At 45.4% G+C, this 18,496-nt stretch overlaps 1 protein-coding gene across 2 annotated transcripts in view; it reads left to right on the top strand.

Annotated features, from left to right (window-relative positions):
* Nucleotides 1-18,496, top strand: part of PCNT (pericentrin) — a 276,563-nt gene that overhangs the window by 202,952 nt on the left and 55,115 nt on the right. For both annotated transcript variants that reach the window (XM_030581110.1, XM_030581111.1), the window contains 3 exons: nucleotides 7,354-7,914; nucleotides 10,058-10,160; nucleotides 13,413-13,567. In XM_030581110.1, coding sequence (XP_030436970.1) covers nucleotides 7,354-7,914; nucleotides 10,058-10,160; nucleotides 13,413-13,567 — 819 coding nt within the window. The remainder of the gene's footprint in view (nucleotides 1-7,353; nucleotides 7,915-10,057; nucleotides 10,161-13,412; nucleotides 13,568-18,496) is intronic.

Genomic DNA, 18,496 nt, shown 5'->3' with positions numbered 1-18,496 from the left:
GCTCTGACAGAGCCCGAATTGCCCCAACCCCCGGCACCGCCGGTGCAGGTTATTCAGTCGTTGGGCAAGCCCACCATGGTGTGACCACGTTCACCGGGCACCACTGAACACCGTCGGTCCCGCTTTAGATCCCGAGATCACTCTCGGCCTTGTCATCGCTCAAGATCCCAGCGCCGCTTGCAGTCCCGGTACCGTTCTCCACAGAACCGATCGTACTCGTGGCACCACTCGAGATCCCGGTCGCCATCGTGGTACTCTCTGCACTGGTCCAGATCGTGGCACCAACATACTTACCGCAGCCGATCTCAGCACGACGATATAAGGCACTGATCGTCCTCCCGGCACCGTGCTGGTAGAAGGTCCCCGTCCTGGTCCCGCTCCAGATACCGCCATGGTTCCCGGTACCGCTCACCGGTACCACGTAGAGACGAGCTCTATAGGCGCAGAGACCTGGCCCAGTCAACATCAGCTCCTCCGTGGCCATCGCGTCACCCGTCCGCCTCCTCACACACGGACAGCACCTCCTACGAGGGTTCAGATGCACAGGCCCACCCAGACCATGGACCATGGAAGCCTTGGGCCTATCACCAAGCCCAGGGTGAGCCTATGGGCCCAGCACGCTCCAGCCACTCGGAGCACCGTGCACCAGAGGCCACAATCAGCCGGCCTCCCCACTCTGGTATGGAGGAAGACCCTGCGCATCCCCTGGTGCAGCATGACGTTCCAGAAATGGAGGTCCCCTAGGACGAGGCTTCAGTGCAAGAACCACTCTTCCCTGGGTTATCATCCTCCTCTTCCCCGTATGAGGCGGTAGCGGGCACATCATAATCGGGGCTCCCGCCAATTGATCTCCGAGCGCATCAGGACCTTCTGTGGCGTGTTGCCCAGAATATAAATCTTCCCATAGAGGAAGTTCCTGAAGTGGAGGACCCGGTGGTTAGCATATTATCCGCAGAAGCACCGACCAGGGTGGCCCTCCCCTTCACCAAATTGATCCAAGCCAAGGCAGACACCATCTGGCAGTCCCCAGCTTTCACCCCACCCACAGCCAGAGGAGTGGAACGAAAGTACATGATGCCCTCCAAGGGGTATGAGTACCTCTACGTGCACCCCGTCCCCTGCTTGTTGGTGGTACAATCAGTCAACGAACGAGAGCACCACGGCCAGCAAGCTCCCGTGCCAAAATCTAGGGAGGCCAGGCACATGGATTTGCTGGGCCGGAAAATCTACTCTGTGGGAGGCCTTCAACTCTGTGTGGTGAACCAACAGGCCCTCTTAAGCCGATACAGCTATAACACCTGGGAAGCTGTCGGCAAATTTACCGAGTTGGTTCCCCAGGACTCACGTCAGGAGTTTTCAGCTCTCCTAGAGGAGGGGAAGAGGATCGCTAGAACCACACTGCAAGCCTCCCTAGATGCTGCCGATTTGGCAGCCAGAATGCTCGCATCTGGCATAGTCATGCGTCGCATATCTTGGTTACAAGCGTCCGGCCTACCGCCTGAGCTACAATATATCATCCAAGACTTGCCATTTGACGGGCAAGGTCTATTCTCACAAAAGACAGATCCCAGACTACAGAGTCTGAAGGACAACTGGGTTATCATGCGTTCGCTGGGAATGTATACACCTCATACTCACAGACTGTCCTTCCGCTCACAACCTCAGCGCCTTTACCCCCCGCCTCGACCAAGACAGGATCTTGCCCGGCGACGAGGCCGCACGACCCGCAGACGTCAGTCTGGACCTCAAGGTGGCAACAATTCCAGTCCCACCAAACCACCGCAGGGACCTAAAGCAAACTTTTGAGGGTGCGCCCGAGAGCAGTGTACCAATTCCCTCCCTGGATCCTCTTCATTTTTACAGCCGCCTCTCTCCGTTCCTCCCGGCGTGGTCCCAGCTGACCTCGGATGTTGGGTCCTACGCACGGTGGAGCTTGGATACCGTCTTCAGTTTATTTCTCCCCCCAGCCCCTCTCCTCGTCCCTCTTCAGGGACCCCTCTCATGAGCAACTCATCATCCAGGAGGTTTGCAAGCTCCTATTCATCGGAGCTATAGAGGAGGTGCCAGAGGAGTTAAGGGGCTAGGGGTTTTATTCCCAGTATTTCTTAATTCCCAAGTCCAAAGGGGACCTCCGGCCCATCCTGGACCTGCGAGGACTGAACAAATTCATCAAAAAGTTCAAGTTCTGCATGGTATCCTTAGGAACCATCATTCCTTCCCTGGATCCCGGAGATTGGTACGCCGCTCTCAACATGAAGGACGCATATTTCCACATTGCAATTTATCCCTCGCACAGGAGGTATCTGCTCTTTGTGGTAAAGCAGGGTCACTACCAGTTTACTGTCCCTCCCTTTGGTCTTTCCTCGGCCCCTCGGGTCTTCATCAAGTGTATGGCGGTCGTCGTTGCTTCCCTGCCCCGTCATCGAATACACGTCTTCCCTTACCTCGACGATTGGCTTATCCGAGGGACTTCGGAGATGCAGGTGCTCGGCCATGTCGCCATCATCAGGGAGCTGTTTGTGAGTCTAGGCTTGATCATCAGCTTGGACAAGTCCACTCTGGTGCTTATGCAGAGGATAGAATTTATCGGGGCAATGCTGGACTCCAACCTTGCAACAGCCAGTTTACCCCTGCACCGGTTCCAAGCCATAGTCTCCCTTGTCGAAAGTCTGCAAAGCTTTCTAACCACTTCTCTCGTACTTGCCTTGCTCTCCTGGGGCACATGGCTGCATGCACCTTCGTCACGAGGCATGCAAGACTGCGCATGCACCCTCTGCAAACCTGGCTCGCGTTGGTCTATTGGCCAGGCAGGGACGCCATAGACACGATCCTGACGATTCTGCCGGATGTTCTAGGCTCCCTCGACTGGTGGAAGACGTCATCCCGAGTGTGTGCGGGCCTGCCGTTTCATTCTCCCCAGCCCTCCGCGTCCCTAACAACGGATGTGTCCTCGCTGGGCTGGGGTGCCCACCTAGGGCTCCTGCACACCCAAGGCCTCTGGTCACCACGGGAACTGACGCTCCTCATCAATGTGCGAGAGCTGAGAGTGGTCCGACTGGCATGCCAAGCGTTTCAGCACCATCTACACGGCTGTTGTGTTGTCCGTGAACAGCGCAACACAACGGCTATGTATTACATCAACAAGCAGGGCGGGACCCGGTCCTCCCCTCTGTGTCAGGAAGCAATACGCCTGTGGGACTTTTGTATAGCCCACTCCATACATCTAGTGGCCTCCTTTCTCCCGGGGGTACGGAACACCCTTGCGGATCACCTGAGCAGATCCTTCCTATCCCACGAATGGTCCATCCGTCCGGATGTTCTCCATTCGATTTTCTGGAGGTGGGGCTTTCCCCACATAGACCTGTTTGCATCCAGAATGAACAGGAAATGCCAGGTGTTCTGCTTTCTACAGGGTCGCTCCCTGGGCTCCCTGTCAGACGTGTTCCTGATCCCGTGGACGGGCCGCCTCTGTTATGCCTTTCCACCCTTTCCTCTTGTCCACCGAGTCCTGCTCAAACTCTGAAGGGACAGAGCTCACCTCATCCTGATTGCTCCTGCGTGGCCGAGGCATCACTGATACACCATGCTGCTCGACCTGTCCCTGGCAGAAAATTCCCCTGCCGCTTTGGCCGGACCTGATCACACAAGACTTCGGCAGGATGCACCATCCGGACCTGCAGTCCCTTCATCTGACTGCATGGCCCCTGTCTGGTTAAACCAGTCGGAGTTGTGCTGTTCCGCTGCACTACACCAGGTGTTGCTGGGTAGCAGGAAGCCCTCCACACACTTGACATACCTTGCAAAATGGAAGTGCTTCTGCCACTGGTGTAACCAGCATGGCCATTCTCCGCATTCTGCATTAGTCCCCACTATCCTGGGCTACGTGTGGTCTCTCAAACAGCAGAGATTCGCGATCTCTTCTCTACGAGTACATCTGGCGGCTATATCCACCTTCCATCTGGGCGAAGCTGGCAGTTCCGTTTTTTCTCACCCTATAGTTTCAAGATTCCTCAAGGGCTTGGAGCGACTATACCCGCAGGTCAAACGGCCTACCCGTACCTGGGACCCGAACCTTGCCTTAACCAGGCTCTTGGGGCCCCCTTTCGAGCCTTTGGCCACATGCTCGCTGCTGTACCTGTCCTGGAAAGTAGCTTTCCTAGTTGCTATTACCTTGGCTAGACGAGTCTCGGAGCTTCGTGCACTGACTGTGGATCCTCCATATACTGTGTTCCATAAGGACAAGGTACAGCTGCGACCGCACCCGGCATTCCTCCCTAAGGTCGTCTCCGCCTTTCATGTTAACCAGGACATCTTCCTGCCAGTCTTTTGTCCAAAGCCGCATTCATCACGACGAGAGCAACAGCTCCATACCTTGGATGTCCGAAGGGCTCTCGCCTTCTACATCGAGAGGACCAAGCCCTTCCGACGCTCACCTCAGCTATTTGTGGCGGTGGCAGAATGTATGAAGGGCATGGCAATCTCCTCACAGCGTATTGCATCTTGGGTTACATCGTGTATTCGGGCTTGCTATGACTTGGCTCATACTCAGTCGGGCCATCTCACTGCCCATTCTACCCGCGCTCAAGCCTCATCTGCCGCGTTCCTGGCCCATGTTCCCATACAGGACATCTGCCGTGCGGCCACCTGGTCTTCCATCCATACGTTTGCATCGCACTACACATTGGCCCAACAGTCTAGAGACGATGCCACCTTCAGCTCAGCGGTCTTACGTTCCGCAACGTCTCGCTCCGACCCCACCGCCTAGGTAAGGCTTGGGAATCACCTAATTGGAATGGATATGAGCAAGCACTCGAAGAAGAAAAGACTGTTACTTACCTTTGTAACTGTTGTTCTTCGAGATGTTTTGCTCATATCCATTCCACACCCGCCCTCCTTCCCCACTGTCGGAGTAGCCGGCAAGAAGGAACTGAGGAGCGGGCCGGCCGGCAGGGGTATATATCAGGCGCCATACCAGTGCCACTCCAGGGGGTGACCTGCCGGCCCACCGAGTGTTGTTAGGGTAAAAAGTCTCCGACGAACGTGCACGCGGCTCGCACACACCTAATTGGAATGGATATGAGCAACACATCTTGAAGAACAACAGTTACAAAGGTGAGTAACCGTCTTTTCTACTGGCTCAGGAAGCTGTTGAGAAATCATCCAATAGGTTACTAGCCAGAATACTTAACTTCCTTGTTCATGTGGTTGGTAAGAGGTGTGTAAGGGTCTGGGGATGGCTGACATGTTATATGCTGCTATGCACGTGTTCTCTGCGGGTTACTGCAGAACTAAAATTTGGGGGCAAGGTTGGTGGGTCCACCAACATGTGTATCCACCAGTTTCTGCCACAATGTGGATGGAACTGTCATAGACACTACTATACCCAAGAGGCTAGATTGGCAGTTACAGAGCAGCCTGTGGGGTAGCATTGCTTCCAAACGTCATAGGAACTTACTCTACTGTGCACAGAGTGGCTGTGCACCTACTGGCTGTGCACTTGGGTGAGGATTTGAGCCTCAGGGCAGTTTCATGACAGGAGCATCGAATCATAAAAACTAGGACTAGAAGGGGCATCAAGAAGTCATCAAGTGCAGCCTGCTGTGCTGGGGCAGGACCAAGTACACTTAGACCATCCCTGATAGGTTTTTGTCCAACCTGTTCTTAAAAACCTACAATGTTGGGACTTCCAAAACCTCTCTTGGAAATCTATTCCAGAATTTAATTACTCTTATAGTTAAAAAGTTTTTCCTAATATCTACAAATCTCCCTTGCTGCAGATTAAGCTGATTACTACTTGTCCTACCTTTAGTGGACATGGAGAACAATTAATCACTGTCCGAATGTCATGTAGGATTGTGTCAAAAGCCTTGCTGAAATCAAGATCTATCATGTTTACTGCTTCTTCCAATCCACTAGGCCAGGAACGTGTCAAAGAAGGAAATGACATTGATTTGGCATGATTTGTTCTTGACAGTTCCGTGCTGATTCTTCCTTATGACCCTGTTACCCTCTAGCGGCTTACAAATTGATACCTGGAAAGATACTGGATCAAATTATAAAACAATCAAAGTTAGGTTGACAGGTCTGTAATTCACTGAGTCCTCTTTGTTTCCCTTTTTAAAGATAGGTAGGAAGTTTGCTCTTGTCCAGTCCTCTGGGATCTCATCTGCCCCTCATGAATTTTCCAGGATAATTCTAATGGTGCCAGGAGTGCTTCAGCTAGCTCCTTAAGTACCCTAGGGTGAATTTTAGCAGGCCTCGCCAGCTTGAATACATCTTAATGTATTTAAATATTCCTTAACCTGTTCCTTCCCTATTTTGGCTTGTAGTCCTTCTCCCTTGTTGTTAATATTAATTATATTGAGTATCTGATCACCATTAATCTTTTTATTGAAGGCTGAAGCAAAATAGTAATTAAACACCTCAGCTTTCCTGATGTCATCAGTTATTAGCTCTCCTTCCCTGCTAAGTGGAGGACCTTCACTTTCCTTTGTCATTCTCTTGCTTGTAATGTATTTAAAGAACGTCTTCATATTGCCTTTTATGTCCCTTGCTCGGTGTAACTTATTTTGTGCCTTACCTTTTTTGGTTTTGTCCCTATATGCTTGTTCTGTTCTTTTGTAAACCACCTTAGCAATTTGTGTTTAGAAGAGCAGCCATGTTAATCTGTGTCCGCAGAAAGAACAGGAGTACTTGTTAGTCTCTCAGGTGCCACAACTACTCCTGTTCTTTTTGTGTTTAGAAAGGGAACCCTGCATTCGTTAACCTTCCTAATGTCAAATGAATGTAATCTTCACAACTACAAGGGATCAATTTAATTTTTTTAATGAGTAGTTCAGTTCTGTAGAAGTGGGTGGGAAACTCCCTTCTCTCCAACGAAAGCCCTGCTTCAGTGGAGATGTCACACATACCAGTGGTAATGTGTTTTGATGTCTCTGTTTAAAAATAAAACAACGAAAAACAAGTTGGCCAGCTACTTTTCACTATACCAGCGAAACCCAAAAGGGAAGTAATTACAAAAATTGACATCAACAGTTTACTTTACACATTGCTGTTGTGCCATGTACTAATATAATCTATATTAAATGTTTTTGTTTTACTGCAGTAGCTATTCTGAAGAGTTAGATGCATTAATTTATCTTGGCTTAAAGGTAAAAGAAAGGCCAAACTGGCATGAGAAAGTATGTTGAACTATTTCTTAGTTCTTGAAATCATAGCTAGGATTAATAACAAATTTGATACTTCATTTTAAAAGAATCTTCTCAGAAGCTGAATATTTTTTTCACTTTTGGGAACTTTTATTTTAATTCAGGAAACAGAAAATTGATGGGCATGTGTGTTGTTTCATTCTAGGAGAAAGATGCAGCTATAGCTGACTTGAAGACTCACAGCAGAAATCTGAAAACTCAGATTAAGCAACTGCAAGAGACACTCCTGACTCAGGAAGCAGAGATGACAGACAAGGCCAGAGAACTGCAAGATCTGAAAAAACAGTGTCAGCAAATCTTGGAATTTCATCAAACTCCAGACTCTATGAAATGCAAGTTGAACAATCTTTCACAAAACACAGAGCATGATAAAGAGTCACCCAAGGACTTTAAATGTTTAGTCATGGATATGACTTCATGGGACTCACCTGAGATTGTGAGAAAGCAGGAGACAAGCACAGAACTTCAACCAAGTCTTCACTTAACACCCTTCTCAGAAGTTGATAGTGTACACAGCACAGACTTTGAAATGAAGCACAACAAATCATCTGTCGTACAAGGAGACACCCCTGGGCTGTTGGGATATCAAGGTCTATATACTAATACTAATGAGGAAGCAGTGGTCAGACTGCATTTAAAGTCTCCAGCTTTCTCTGAAAGTACCTACTCTATCCCTGAGTACCAAAATACGGATAAAAGGATTCCGGTAATTATCAGGGTTTTAAAAAAATATTAGATGTAAGATCCTTCCTTCCCCTCCCTCCGCCAATAAGTTTTTATTGCTGGGTCATGTGCTCTGTTTGTTACCGTGGAAACTAATCTGGGTAAATATACATCAAGAAGAATAAATACTGTGTCATAGCAGTCATCTTTTATTTGTTCATCTCCTGGCTGGAAACAGTGAAGCATACATTAGGCTGTATTGAAACATCATTTTATCACTGCTCTCTCTCTGTAAGTGAAATTAGTTCTCTGAAAACTAAATTGAAGTGTAAGCCCCTCAAGGTAGAGGCTTTATTTCAACATGACTGTAGATTGGTGCTGTAATATAAATAATAGTAATAGAGCGTGGGTTTTATTTTTGAACTTCATAGTATCCTGGCAGCTTCAGAAAGTTCATAGAGATGGGACTCAGTGTGTCAGGCCTGGCAATTCAGAAGTGAAGGCCACAATAAAGTAATGTGACTGTTGGGATGAAATTTCTCTTGTAATCAATGGCACTCAAAGAAATGTTTACCTGTTGTCATGGGAGTCTTTAACATACTGCAACCATTGTCTGCATGTGACTATTTTTACTCAGTTTTTAAAAGACAGGTTTGTTTGAGGAGTCTCTTCCCAAATTGCCATGGTAATTGATTCTGTTAAAGGCAGTATTATTTATATTCTAGTGGTGCCAGCAGTGTTCTAGGCTCTGTGCAATTTCGTTAAAAGACAAAGACTCTGCTCTAAATAGCTTATATATTACCTTCTATATGTATTCATGCTTTCTTCTTGGAGGAGTGGTTATAATTATGTATCTACTGAGTTGTAATGTACAGAGTCTATTGGAAACTGTAGTGTGATATTGATAAACATATACTTCCCTCCCACCACTCAGTGCAGTGAAATCTCATCACAGACCCAGCCCTCAATATGAGACAACCTGTCACAGCCTCAGCTGCGACTACTGCAGGAAGTTGCCTTTCGTAGAGTTTATAATTCATTATTGATAATATTACAGTAATGCCTAAAGGCTCCAACATAGATTATGGTAGGCATGCTGTACATGCTCTAGTAAGAAAGAGTTGCTGTCCTGAAGCGCTTAGAATCTAAATAGACAAGGCAGGTCAGGCAAAGGGTGGCAGAAAAGAAATGTTATCCCCATTTTGCAGATGGGAGGCTGAGATACAGAAAGCCTGATCCAATGTCTATTCAGATTGGTGGATCCAAGGTCACCCAGAATGCCAGTGTCAACACTGGGGATTGAACTGAGACCTCTTGAGTCCCAGTCCAGTACCATACCCATAAGACCATTCTTCCTTGTAAATATTCATCAACAATCTCTCTGATAAGCATTGGAATGCTTTTTGGGTTTTTAATAAAGATTTAATACTTAACTGAATGTATAATAAGTGAATGGTAATTACACAGCAGAACATTCCTTTTTGCCAGCAGAAAAATAAGTTTTTCTTTAAATGAAAGTTTAAAATTTGGTGAATCCTGCAACAATTCCAAAGACTTTACATGTGAAATTTCAGTTAAACATTTTACAATTTCACTCATGAGATTGTCTTAGGAGTAGAGTAGCCTTGCCATTATCTGGCCCCTGGCAGGAAGAATATAGAACCTGCCTTACTCTAATTGTCTTCACATAGAGAGCAGGATTTCACTAGGGACTGATCACATCTCAGCTAATACCCCTACTGAGTGTCATCAGAGGTGATTTTTTTTCAGTTACTTGTAATTTCTATCATATCATCTCTGCCTCACAAAAAGAAGGCATTTTGTTCAGCATTTTGGGTAACAGGAGAGTAAAAATATCTTTTTATTATAGTTTCCCCAATTCTCCCATAACTAAAAGGTAATTGAAGGGTTTTCCCCCAAAATTCACATGTTGGCTATGACCAAGCATAGAAAATTTCAGCCCTAAAGGGAAATTTTTATGACCATTAGAAATAAGTGAAAATGGGTGGGAGAAGCTTCCAAAGGAACTCTGTACGTAGCCTTAACTATGGCAATAACTGATTTGATGACGTTCTGTAATAACTTAGTCATTTAGTGGTGGTTTTAAATAGTAAGGAGGGTGCAGCTGGATCCATTAGGACCAGAAATGACTCCTGATTCATGTTGTGTATATACTTTTTTAACAGGTGAGAGATGTTGACAACTTCACTTTAACTCCGTCTGATTCACAAGATGACCTACGATCAACAATGTCTGGTCTAGAGGGGGCAAGCGATGGATATGTCAGCAGTGAGTCTTAATTTCTATTAGTTAATGCATAACTCATTTTGCTTGTATGATAACTTCAGTAAGTGAGACCCAAAGTCTTTGAGGTGAAGAAAATAACCTACTTCAGATATTGAGACTCTGTTTAGAAAAGTAGTTGAATACTGAATTAATGAACAATATCTTGGTATCTTCCCATGTCATCTTATCTTGTCTGTGCTAGAAAGAGGTCAGGGTGTTTTAGCTAGTCACAATCTAATCATGACCTTTTCCCTAGCATAGAAGCAAGTTAACACTTTTCACTTTGATTCAGTTGGTTGAGACATCCCGGGTTGAACTCAACTAGCTAAATTGAGGAAAAGGATGTGAAATTGCATTTATGGTAGGGAAAAGGTCATGATTAGGTTGGAGCTGGCTAATACACCCTGACCCAATCCTCATACTCTCTTCTAATCTAGAAACACCCTGAATGAAACTTATATTTGGTTGTTGGTTCTCCCAGACTGAAATATTTAAAATCATTTGTAGTAATTTTGGGTTCTCAGTTACTTGCTTATACCAGTAAAGCAGGGGTTCCCAAACTTGGTTCACTCAGTCGCAGCCGCATGGAGCTGTGAGCGGCTATTCCTATGGAATCTCAGGTAAACAAGCGTCTCGCGGCCTGCCAGGGGCTTACCCTGAACAAGCCGCTGACCAAGTTTGGGAACCCCTGCAGTGAAGCTTAGGGATTTACCTATGTAAGTGTGAAAGGGGATACATTTTAATGAATTTGCCAGGGTGCCAGTTACATTTTAAAGCTGAAACCTAACAATTTAGGTTTGCCAGTTGGATAAGTGTGAATAGAATAACCCCTTTTTATTGAATCCAAGGAGTGTTAGCATTCTAGTTTTACTGGTGGGTTCTTTTCAGATCAGCTTTTAACTTGCACAGTATTTTTTCCAGTCAAGACACTAGCTTATTCTTAACAAAGCAACAATTTATTAATTCATCCAGAACAACATTAGTATACAATCAGCAGTTCACCACTGAAGTGCAGACAACAAGCAATGTTCTAGCTGTGTCTGACAACCACAATAGTTTTGCAAGCAGTTATCACAGGCTAGAGCTGAGTCTCAGCAGTTGTTATATCAAGGAACAATGCAAATTGCCAAAATTTCTCATTACATTTACTTATAATCATAAATTTGCCCTTCCTAACACATTTATTGGACTTCTGAGGATGCCCTTATCTTTTTAGGTACTTTTAAGAGGGAGGTTACTACTCTTTGACTGGATTGGTCCAAAAGGGACAAGTTTAGAATATTAAAAGTAATTGCTTAAAAGGTATTGTTCTAGGCCAATTCGCTTGAATTTATAAAGGAGTTAAAATCTAAACTATGGTTGCCTCAGGTCTCATTAGCGAGTCTAGGCTCAGAAAAATAACCTTCGGTTATTTTTATTATAGAAGGGGAAACACAATCTTTAAAACGAAATTTCACCGCTTCTTATCCTGTTAACCCTGTGATGGGGGAGAGTTCTTTCCACATGGCTGGTCCAGGTGTCAGTCATACTTAGGATTCTGCAGCTTCTTATTGGGTCCAGTCACCTCTCTTGAGTGCATGATGACTTCAGTTTATGTACCCTTGTGTCATATCTTGTTGGAGGGGTCCACCCTCTGATTCCTGTTGGACATGTGTCAAGTGCATACTCAGATTTCAGTTCGCAGAGGTATCTCTACACTGCAATATAAGCCCAGGGTTACTAGAACACAAGTTAGCAGACACTAGGGTTTGTTAACCTAGGGCTTGAGGGTATATGCTTATTTGTAACTCCAAGTTAGGAATTTTTGAACCCGAGTCCCAACCTGGAGCTCCAGTATCTACACTCCATTATGCATGCAGAAGTCCAACCACCCATATTCGAGACTTCCTAGCACCCTCCCAAAATGTGGCCACTTTAACCCTATGTTCATGGTGCAGTTGGAAAAAAACGGGACTTTCCAGAGGACAAAGAAAGTTGGTCCGTAGGATACTTTTGGCGAACTCCCAGAGCATGAGTCGAGTGAGGCTATGTCCACACTGCAAATCAGTAGGGCTTGAACCCTGGGTCATGACTTGACTCAGGCTTGGATTATCCACACCTGGATGGAAGGGGGGTTAGACTGAACCTGGAGTGTGAACCCTGGGCTTATGTTGCAGTGTAGACATACTCTTAGTTTCTCTGTTGCTTCCATTGGTATCCAGTAGATGATTTTGATGTACAACAAATTTCTTTAATCTGATCTTTTTCTTATTGGAGTCTTTTTCATTTGATTCATTTCAATGGTTGTATTTCATTGTTAGACCCTACTATTAATTGAGATCCCCCCTTTTAATCTATTTCTCTTAATATTCCAAAGTTATACCCTGGTTTTTATATCTTCCATCATTCCTTCTGCCTTGAGTCAAACAATTAATACTTTTAGAATACAACAATCATTTACAGTGAAAACCAACAAAATCCCTTATCTTCTAAATTTGGAGGATATACTCCATGTATTCTTTGGTTGTGCATAAGCATTTCACATTATTTATGACTTAAAATAGAACAAGAGATATCATCCACATACTGAAGTATGTAGATTTGACTCAGAAGGCAAGTAAATGTGCACTTCTAGTTTGGGGAGAAGGACAGATTATCCGTGGTATATTTGATTTACAAGGAAAACTATGTCTAGTTTGTAATTTGGGATAAAGACATGTGGTTTGGATTTCTTGGGATAACAGGCAGTTTGCCCAATTTGACCTTCAGTCTTACAGCCAGTCATATCTAGTTTGCTTAATTTGCTGGTATCCCACTCACAATGTGCAGTGGGCCACTTTGCGTAGTAAAGCAGGATGGTTTCTTGGAGGTCTGTTTAGAGAGTTTTATCCATATGCAGATTATGAGAGATTCTTGCCTAGAGGATTAACAATACTTTTATTTAGCCATTTTTATTTCTATTTTTGGAGAGATGAACTCCTGACTTTGGATGATCTGTAGGTTCCTTAGACAAAGTATCTCACGTGATGTGAACCATTTTCTTATCTTCTTAGGTGGATTCTGTTTTGGCATAAATAGAAGTGGACATGTTTTCTAATTATTGAGAGCCAGAAGGAATCTGTAGTTATTAATCATTCAAGGCATATCTCTTCTATAGAACCTTACAACTGCATCTCTAACTTTCGACTGTGGAATCTACTCTTTTGTGTCCACTCCTTTTATGGTTGCATTACAACAGATTTGTTTAATCTAATACTATTTTGTGTCTGTTTTCAGATGCCAGTTCAGATTTGGCAGCTAAACTGAATCAGGAGCTAGAAACTAGTGAACACCTGGATGCTAGTTTCTTGGCTTATCTGCAGTACTGTGGAATATTTCAAGATGCAATGGACTCAGTGACAGAAAAAGAAACTATTTCACCACAACTGAAGGTAATATGTGGTAGCAAGCCAGTGTACTAGGAATTGGTTGTGGTCTTTCATCTTAAACCAGAACACTAGGAAATATAAATTATGTAAAGCAGTTAGCTATGATTCAACTGCTCAGTTCATTACCCCATGTATGTTCATTAATCATTTACCTCTTGAGCTGGCTGCAATAAGGTCGTCATCCTCCTCCTCCCCATCTTTCTCTTTCCCTTGGCTCTCTCCAGAAGGAGGTCTACTGCCCTTTGTCTTGCCTTTCCATGGTGGAGTCACAGCTGCATTCACTGGAGTGGGGTGAAGCCCCAACATGCTAGTCTGATTTTGAGTCTCACATCCTGGTGGTACAGGTGTCAGCTGGTAGCAGTGGGGCATGGTTTGCTCTCAGACTCCAGAAAAAGCTGGCTCACAGAACAAACGTGATTTAGTGTGGTGCTTTCTTGGCTGCTTTACTATCCTGATGGGGAAACCCCATAGCAAAGTGTTGTACCAGGGGCCCAGGGAGTGAAAACACTTTGCAAATCCAGTTACTCCCAAGGCAGGGAAAGGCTAGAGACAGGCTTGAGATAGCAAAGTCTGCCTGTTGCTCTAAAAAATTGCAGAAATACAGGCAGAAATCTGCAGCAGGAGATGTGCTAATTGATGTCCGTTTTCACTGTTGGAGGCATTAAAAATGATAGATGGAACTTAAGGGCAGGATCTGGTGCCAGTGCACTAGCAATAGTACTCAACTGTCTCCAGTGCCTGCAGAGAGAGGGGAAGCATCCCACTGGTTGAGAGATGGGGGATAAATAGTTCCTCAGCAAAGAGTGTAGGAGAGCTAGGAGCTCTTATGGGAGACCCTGCATATATGGCTATATCCTAAGTTCATTCTGAGGGAGATGTCAGAATTCCGTCTGAACCAGGTCATCCACTTACCTGCCTTCTACCCAAAGCCACATGCCACTAGGGAGGACAGAAAATTCCACTCTCTGGATATCTGAGTCTTGGCTTTCTACCTACAGAAGACAAAATCCTTCAGAAAATCCCAAAAACCATTTGTCTCCTTTACCAAGTGTACGAGATGCAAGAGCTGTCTCCTCACACAAACTAAGTGGATTTCAGTCTCCGTCCTGCTTTTCTATGAATTAGCAGTGACCCTCCCCCATGCTTGAGCAGGGCCCCAGTGGCCTTTGTAGCTTCACTGCAAGACATCCCTGTGCTAGAGGTCTGTAGAGCAACAACAGGAGGCTACATGTGTTCATTCCTGGTGCAAGCTTCGACAGCAGATGCCTGCTTTGGCAGATCAGTCCTTCAGTCAGTTTCTTGCGCCCTCCTCCTTGATGAATACTTCTTGTGAGTCACCTCAAATGGAAAACACATAGGGACTATCACTCAAAGGAAGAATGGTTACTTACCTTGTACAGTAACTGGAGTTCATCAAGACTGTGATCCCTATCTGTATTTGACTAACTGCCCTCCTTGCCCTCTGCTTTGGTTCCTTATCCTAAGATTATTCGTGGTAGATGAGGAATTGGAGAGGCACTTGGTCCATTCTGCCCTGCTCCTTACACCTTTGGCTGGGAAGCCAAAGAGGAAAAGGGCACATATAACACTGCTAATGAAAAATCTTCCAGTCCCAGGCACATGGAGTACATTGCACCTCAAGTGGAATTCACATAGAGACTACACATCTCAAACGTCAGTTACTGTACAAGGGAAGTAACCCTTCTTTCTGTCTCCATCTGTTGGATGTGAGGAACTATAAACAAAACATCTGAACTGGCATAGAAGAGTGTGAAGTTAAGAAAAATTTCCCTTTCTCAAACAGAGGAAGTCCGTTATATGGAGCACACTATTGCCCACAGGCTCTCATGAAGCTAACTCAGGCCTGGTCTACACTACGCGTTTAAACCGAATTTATCAGCGTTAAACCGATTTAACCCAGCACCCGTCCACACAACGAGGCCCTTTATGTCGATATAAAGGGCTCTTTAAACCGGTTTCTGTACTCCTCCCCGACGAGAGGAGTAGCGTTGAAATCGGTATTGCCATGTCAGATTAGGGTTAATATGGCCACAAATCGACGGTATTGGCCTCCAGGCGGTATCCCACAGTGCACCATTGTGATAGCTCTGGAAAGCAATCTGAACTCGGATGCACTGACCAGGTAGAGAGGAAAAGTCCTGCAAACTTTTAAATTTCATTTCCTGTTTGCCCAGCTCTGATGAGCACGAGTGGCAGCTACCACGGGTGGATGCAGTCCCAAATCCAAAAAGAGCTCCAGCATGGACTGTATGGGAGATACTGGATCTGATTGCTGTATGGGGAGACAAATTCGTTCTATCACAGCTCCATTACAGAAGACGAAATGACAAAGCATTTGAAAAAATCTCCAGGCTATGATAGACAGAGGCCACAACACAGTGCTGTGTGACAAGCGTAACGGAAAGCCAAAGAATCAAAAGGACGCTCATGGAGGGAGGGAAGGGGTACTGAGGACTCCAGCTATCCTGCGGTCTCCGAAAAGCATTTGCATTCTTGGCTGAGCTCCCAATGTCTGTAGGGTCAAACACATTGTCCAGGGTTGTTCAGGGTATATCTCATCAATTAACGCCCCCACCCCCCTGTGAAAGAAAAGGGAAAAAAATTGTTTCTTGACTTTCTTCAATATCACCGTATGTCTACTGCATGCTGATGGTAGACGTGATCCTGCGGCACTAAACAGCAGCATCCTCTCCCCTCCCCTCCCCGGTGGCAGACGGTATAGTACAAAATGACTGATAGTCATCCTCATCATCCTGTGAGTGCTCCTGGCTGGCCTTGGTGAGGTCGGCCGGGGGCGCCTGGGTAAAAATAGGAATGACTCCTGGTCATTCCCGGCAGATGGTACAGAACGGCTGGTAACTGTCTTCATCATAGCAACTGGGGGCTGAGCTCCATCAGCCCCCTCCTTTCATCTCTAAAGAAAAGATTCTGTACTGCCTGGACTATCATAGCAGCTGGAGGCTTCCTCCCCCTCATTTTATTTCACTAAAAAGTCAGTGTTTTTTATTCCTACATTCTTTATTACTTCATCACACAAATGGAGGGACACTGCCACGATAGCCCAGGAGGGTTAGGGGAGGAGGGAAGCAATGGGTCAGGTTGTTGCAGGGGCATCCCCTAGAATGGCATGCAGCTCATCATTTCTGCGGGATCTGACACGGAGCGGCTGTGCTCTCTGATACACTGGTTCTCTAGTACACTTGCCCCATATTCTAGGCAGAACTGACTCTATTTTTAGATAAAACATAAAGGAGGGAATGACCCGGGAAGTCATTCCCATTTTTGTCTTTGTGCCCCCGGCCGACCTCAGCGAAGGCCAGCCAGGAGCACCCATGACAGCAGCAGGCGGTACAAAAGGACTGGTAACTGTCTCTGCTACCTTGCAAAGACAAATGAATGCTGCTGTGTAGCACTGCAGTATTGCCTCTGTCAGCAGCATCCAGTACACATACAGTGACAGTGACAAAAGGCAAAACAGGCTCCATGGCTGCCATGCTATGGCGTCTGCCAGGGCAATCCAGGGGAAAAGGGCGCAAAATGATTGTCTGCTGTTGCTTTCACGGAGGAAGGATTGAATGACGACATTTACCCAGAATCACCCGCAACAGTGTTTTTGACCATCATGCATTGGGATCTCAACCTCGAATTCCAATGGGCGGGGGAGACTGCGGGAACTATGGGATAGCTACCCACAGTGCAACGCTCCAGAAATTGATGTTAGCCTCGGTACATGGATGCACACCACCGAATTATTGTGCTTTGTGTGGCCGTGTGCACTCGACTTTGTACAATCCGTTTTACAAAACCGGTTTATGTAAAATCGGAATAATCCTGTAGTGTAGACTGGACTGAAGTTTTGGTGTTTAAATGCTCTCCTAAATATATAGCCTGGGATTTCATCACAAGTCCAGTGTTCTGCTTCTGTGCCTAAAAAGCAGTTCACTGTGCTTCTCTCTTTCTAATTCACTTTGGGGTAAGCCTCAGACCTGGCAGGCTGTTCCACCCCCCTCTCTCCTAGCAGATCAAAGATTGATCAACCTCAGCTGAGGTCTCAGAAGGGAATAGGTAAGGCTGTCTTGCCATCTATGGTTATGGATATTTACCTCCTTGGACCTGTTCTCTCATTCAGAAGAGAGGTTCACAGCTGCAGGAGCTTTTGTTGGTTCCCCAGTGGTAGTGGCATGGGACCCACCAGAGGAGCTAGAGATTTAGATGCATGTATTAATTGTTTTAAATATTTATGCTTATGGATTGCTTATATTAATGTTCCAAAAGTAAGTTGCAGCTACTACTATCTCTATATCCAGGGTAGGATATTTTCAATTAAAATAATCTATAAAAGGATTTATTTTAAATTTCAAATGACCTTCCTGGAATGAGACAAGGAAACATCTGAACATCATATAATAGTTTGGAGGCAGGGAATTCATACTGAGAAAAATGTTTCAGTGTGATAATTATACAGGAAACAATTACCAGTGTTCGGCTTTTTAAGGCTGTAAATATTTTGAGGATGCTGTTTTTGTGTAATCTGTTAAATTAAGTCAAGACCATCACATCTAGATTCATGATTCATTTCACTGGACTCCCTATTTAATGACAGTAGGGATTAATTGCATGACAGCAGTTTTAATAATTTTTGGTTTATTGTCAGAAATTTCCTTTGTTGTATTTGAAATATTCACCAAGTTTGTGCAGTTTTTCATCTCAGTCACATAGGCACATGGCGTGCATTGCAGCAAAATGCACTAGTCTAGGCCATTAATTGTATTCTACAATATCTGTCTAAGCTGTACTAAGAGTACAGTTTCTAGTGGGGAGGAGGGACATTCATGTTAGGTGTAGACACTATGCTGCCTGAAAATTATTGGAAAGTTGGCTGTTGCTTTTGTGTTAGCTGCCCTAGGGACA

Source organism: Gopherus evgoodei, chromosome 11 (genome assembly GCF_007399415.2).
Source record: "Gopherus evgoodei ecotype Sinaloan lineage chromosome 11, rGopEvg1_v1.p, whole genome shotgun sequence".
Classification (NCBI taxonomy): domain Eukaryota; kingdom Metazoa; phylum Chordata; order Testudines; family Testudinidae; genus Gopherus; species Gopherus evgoodei.
The sequence above is the reverse complement of the archived record's forward strand: the minus strand, read 5'-3'. Positions and strand labels throughout refer to the sequence as shown.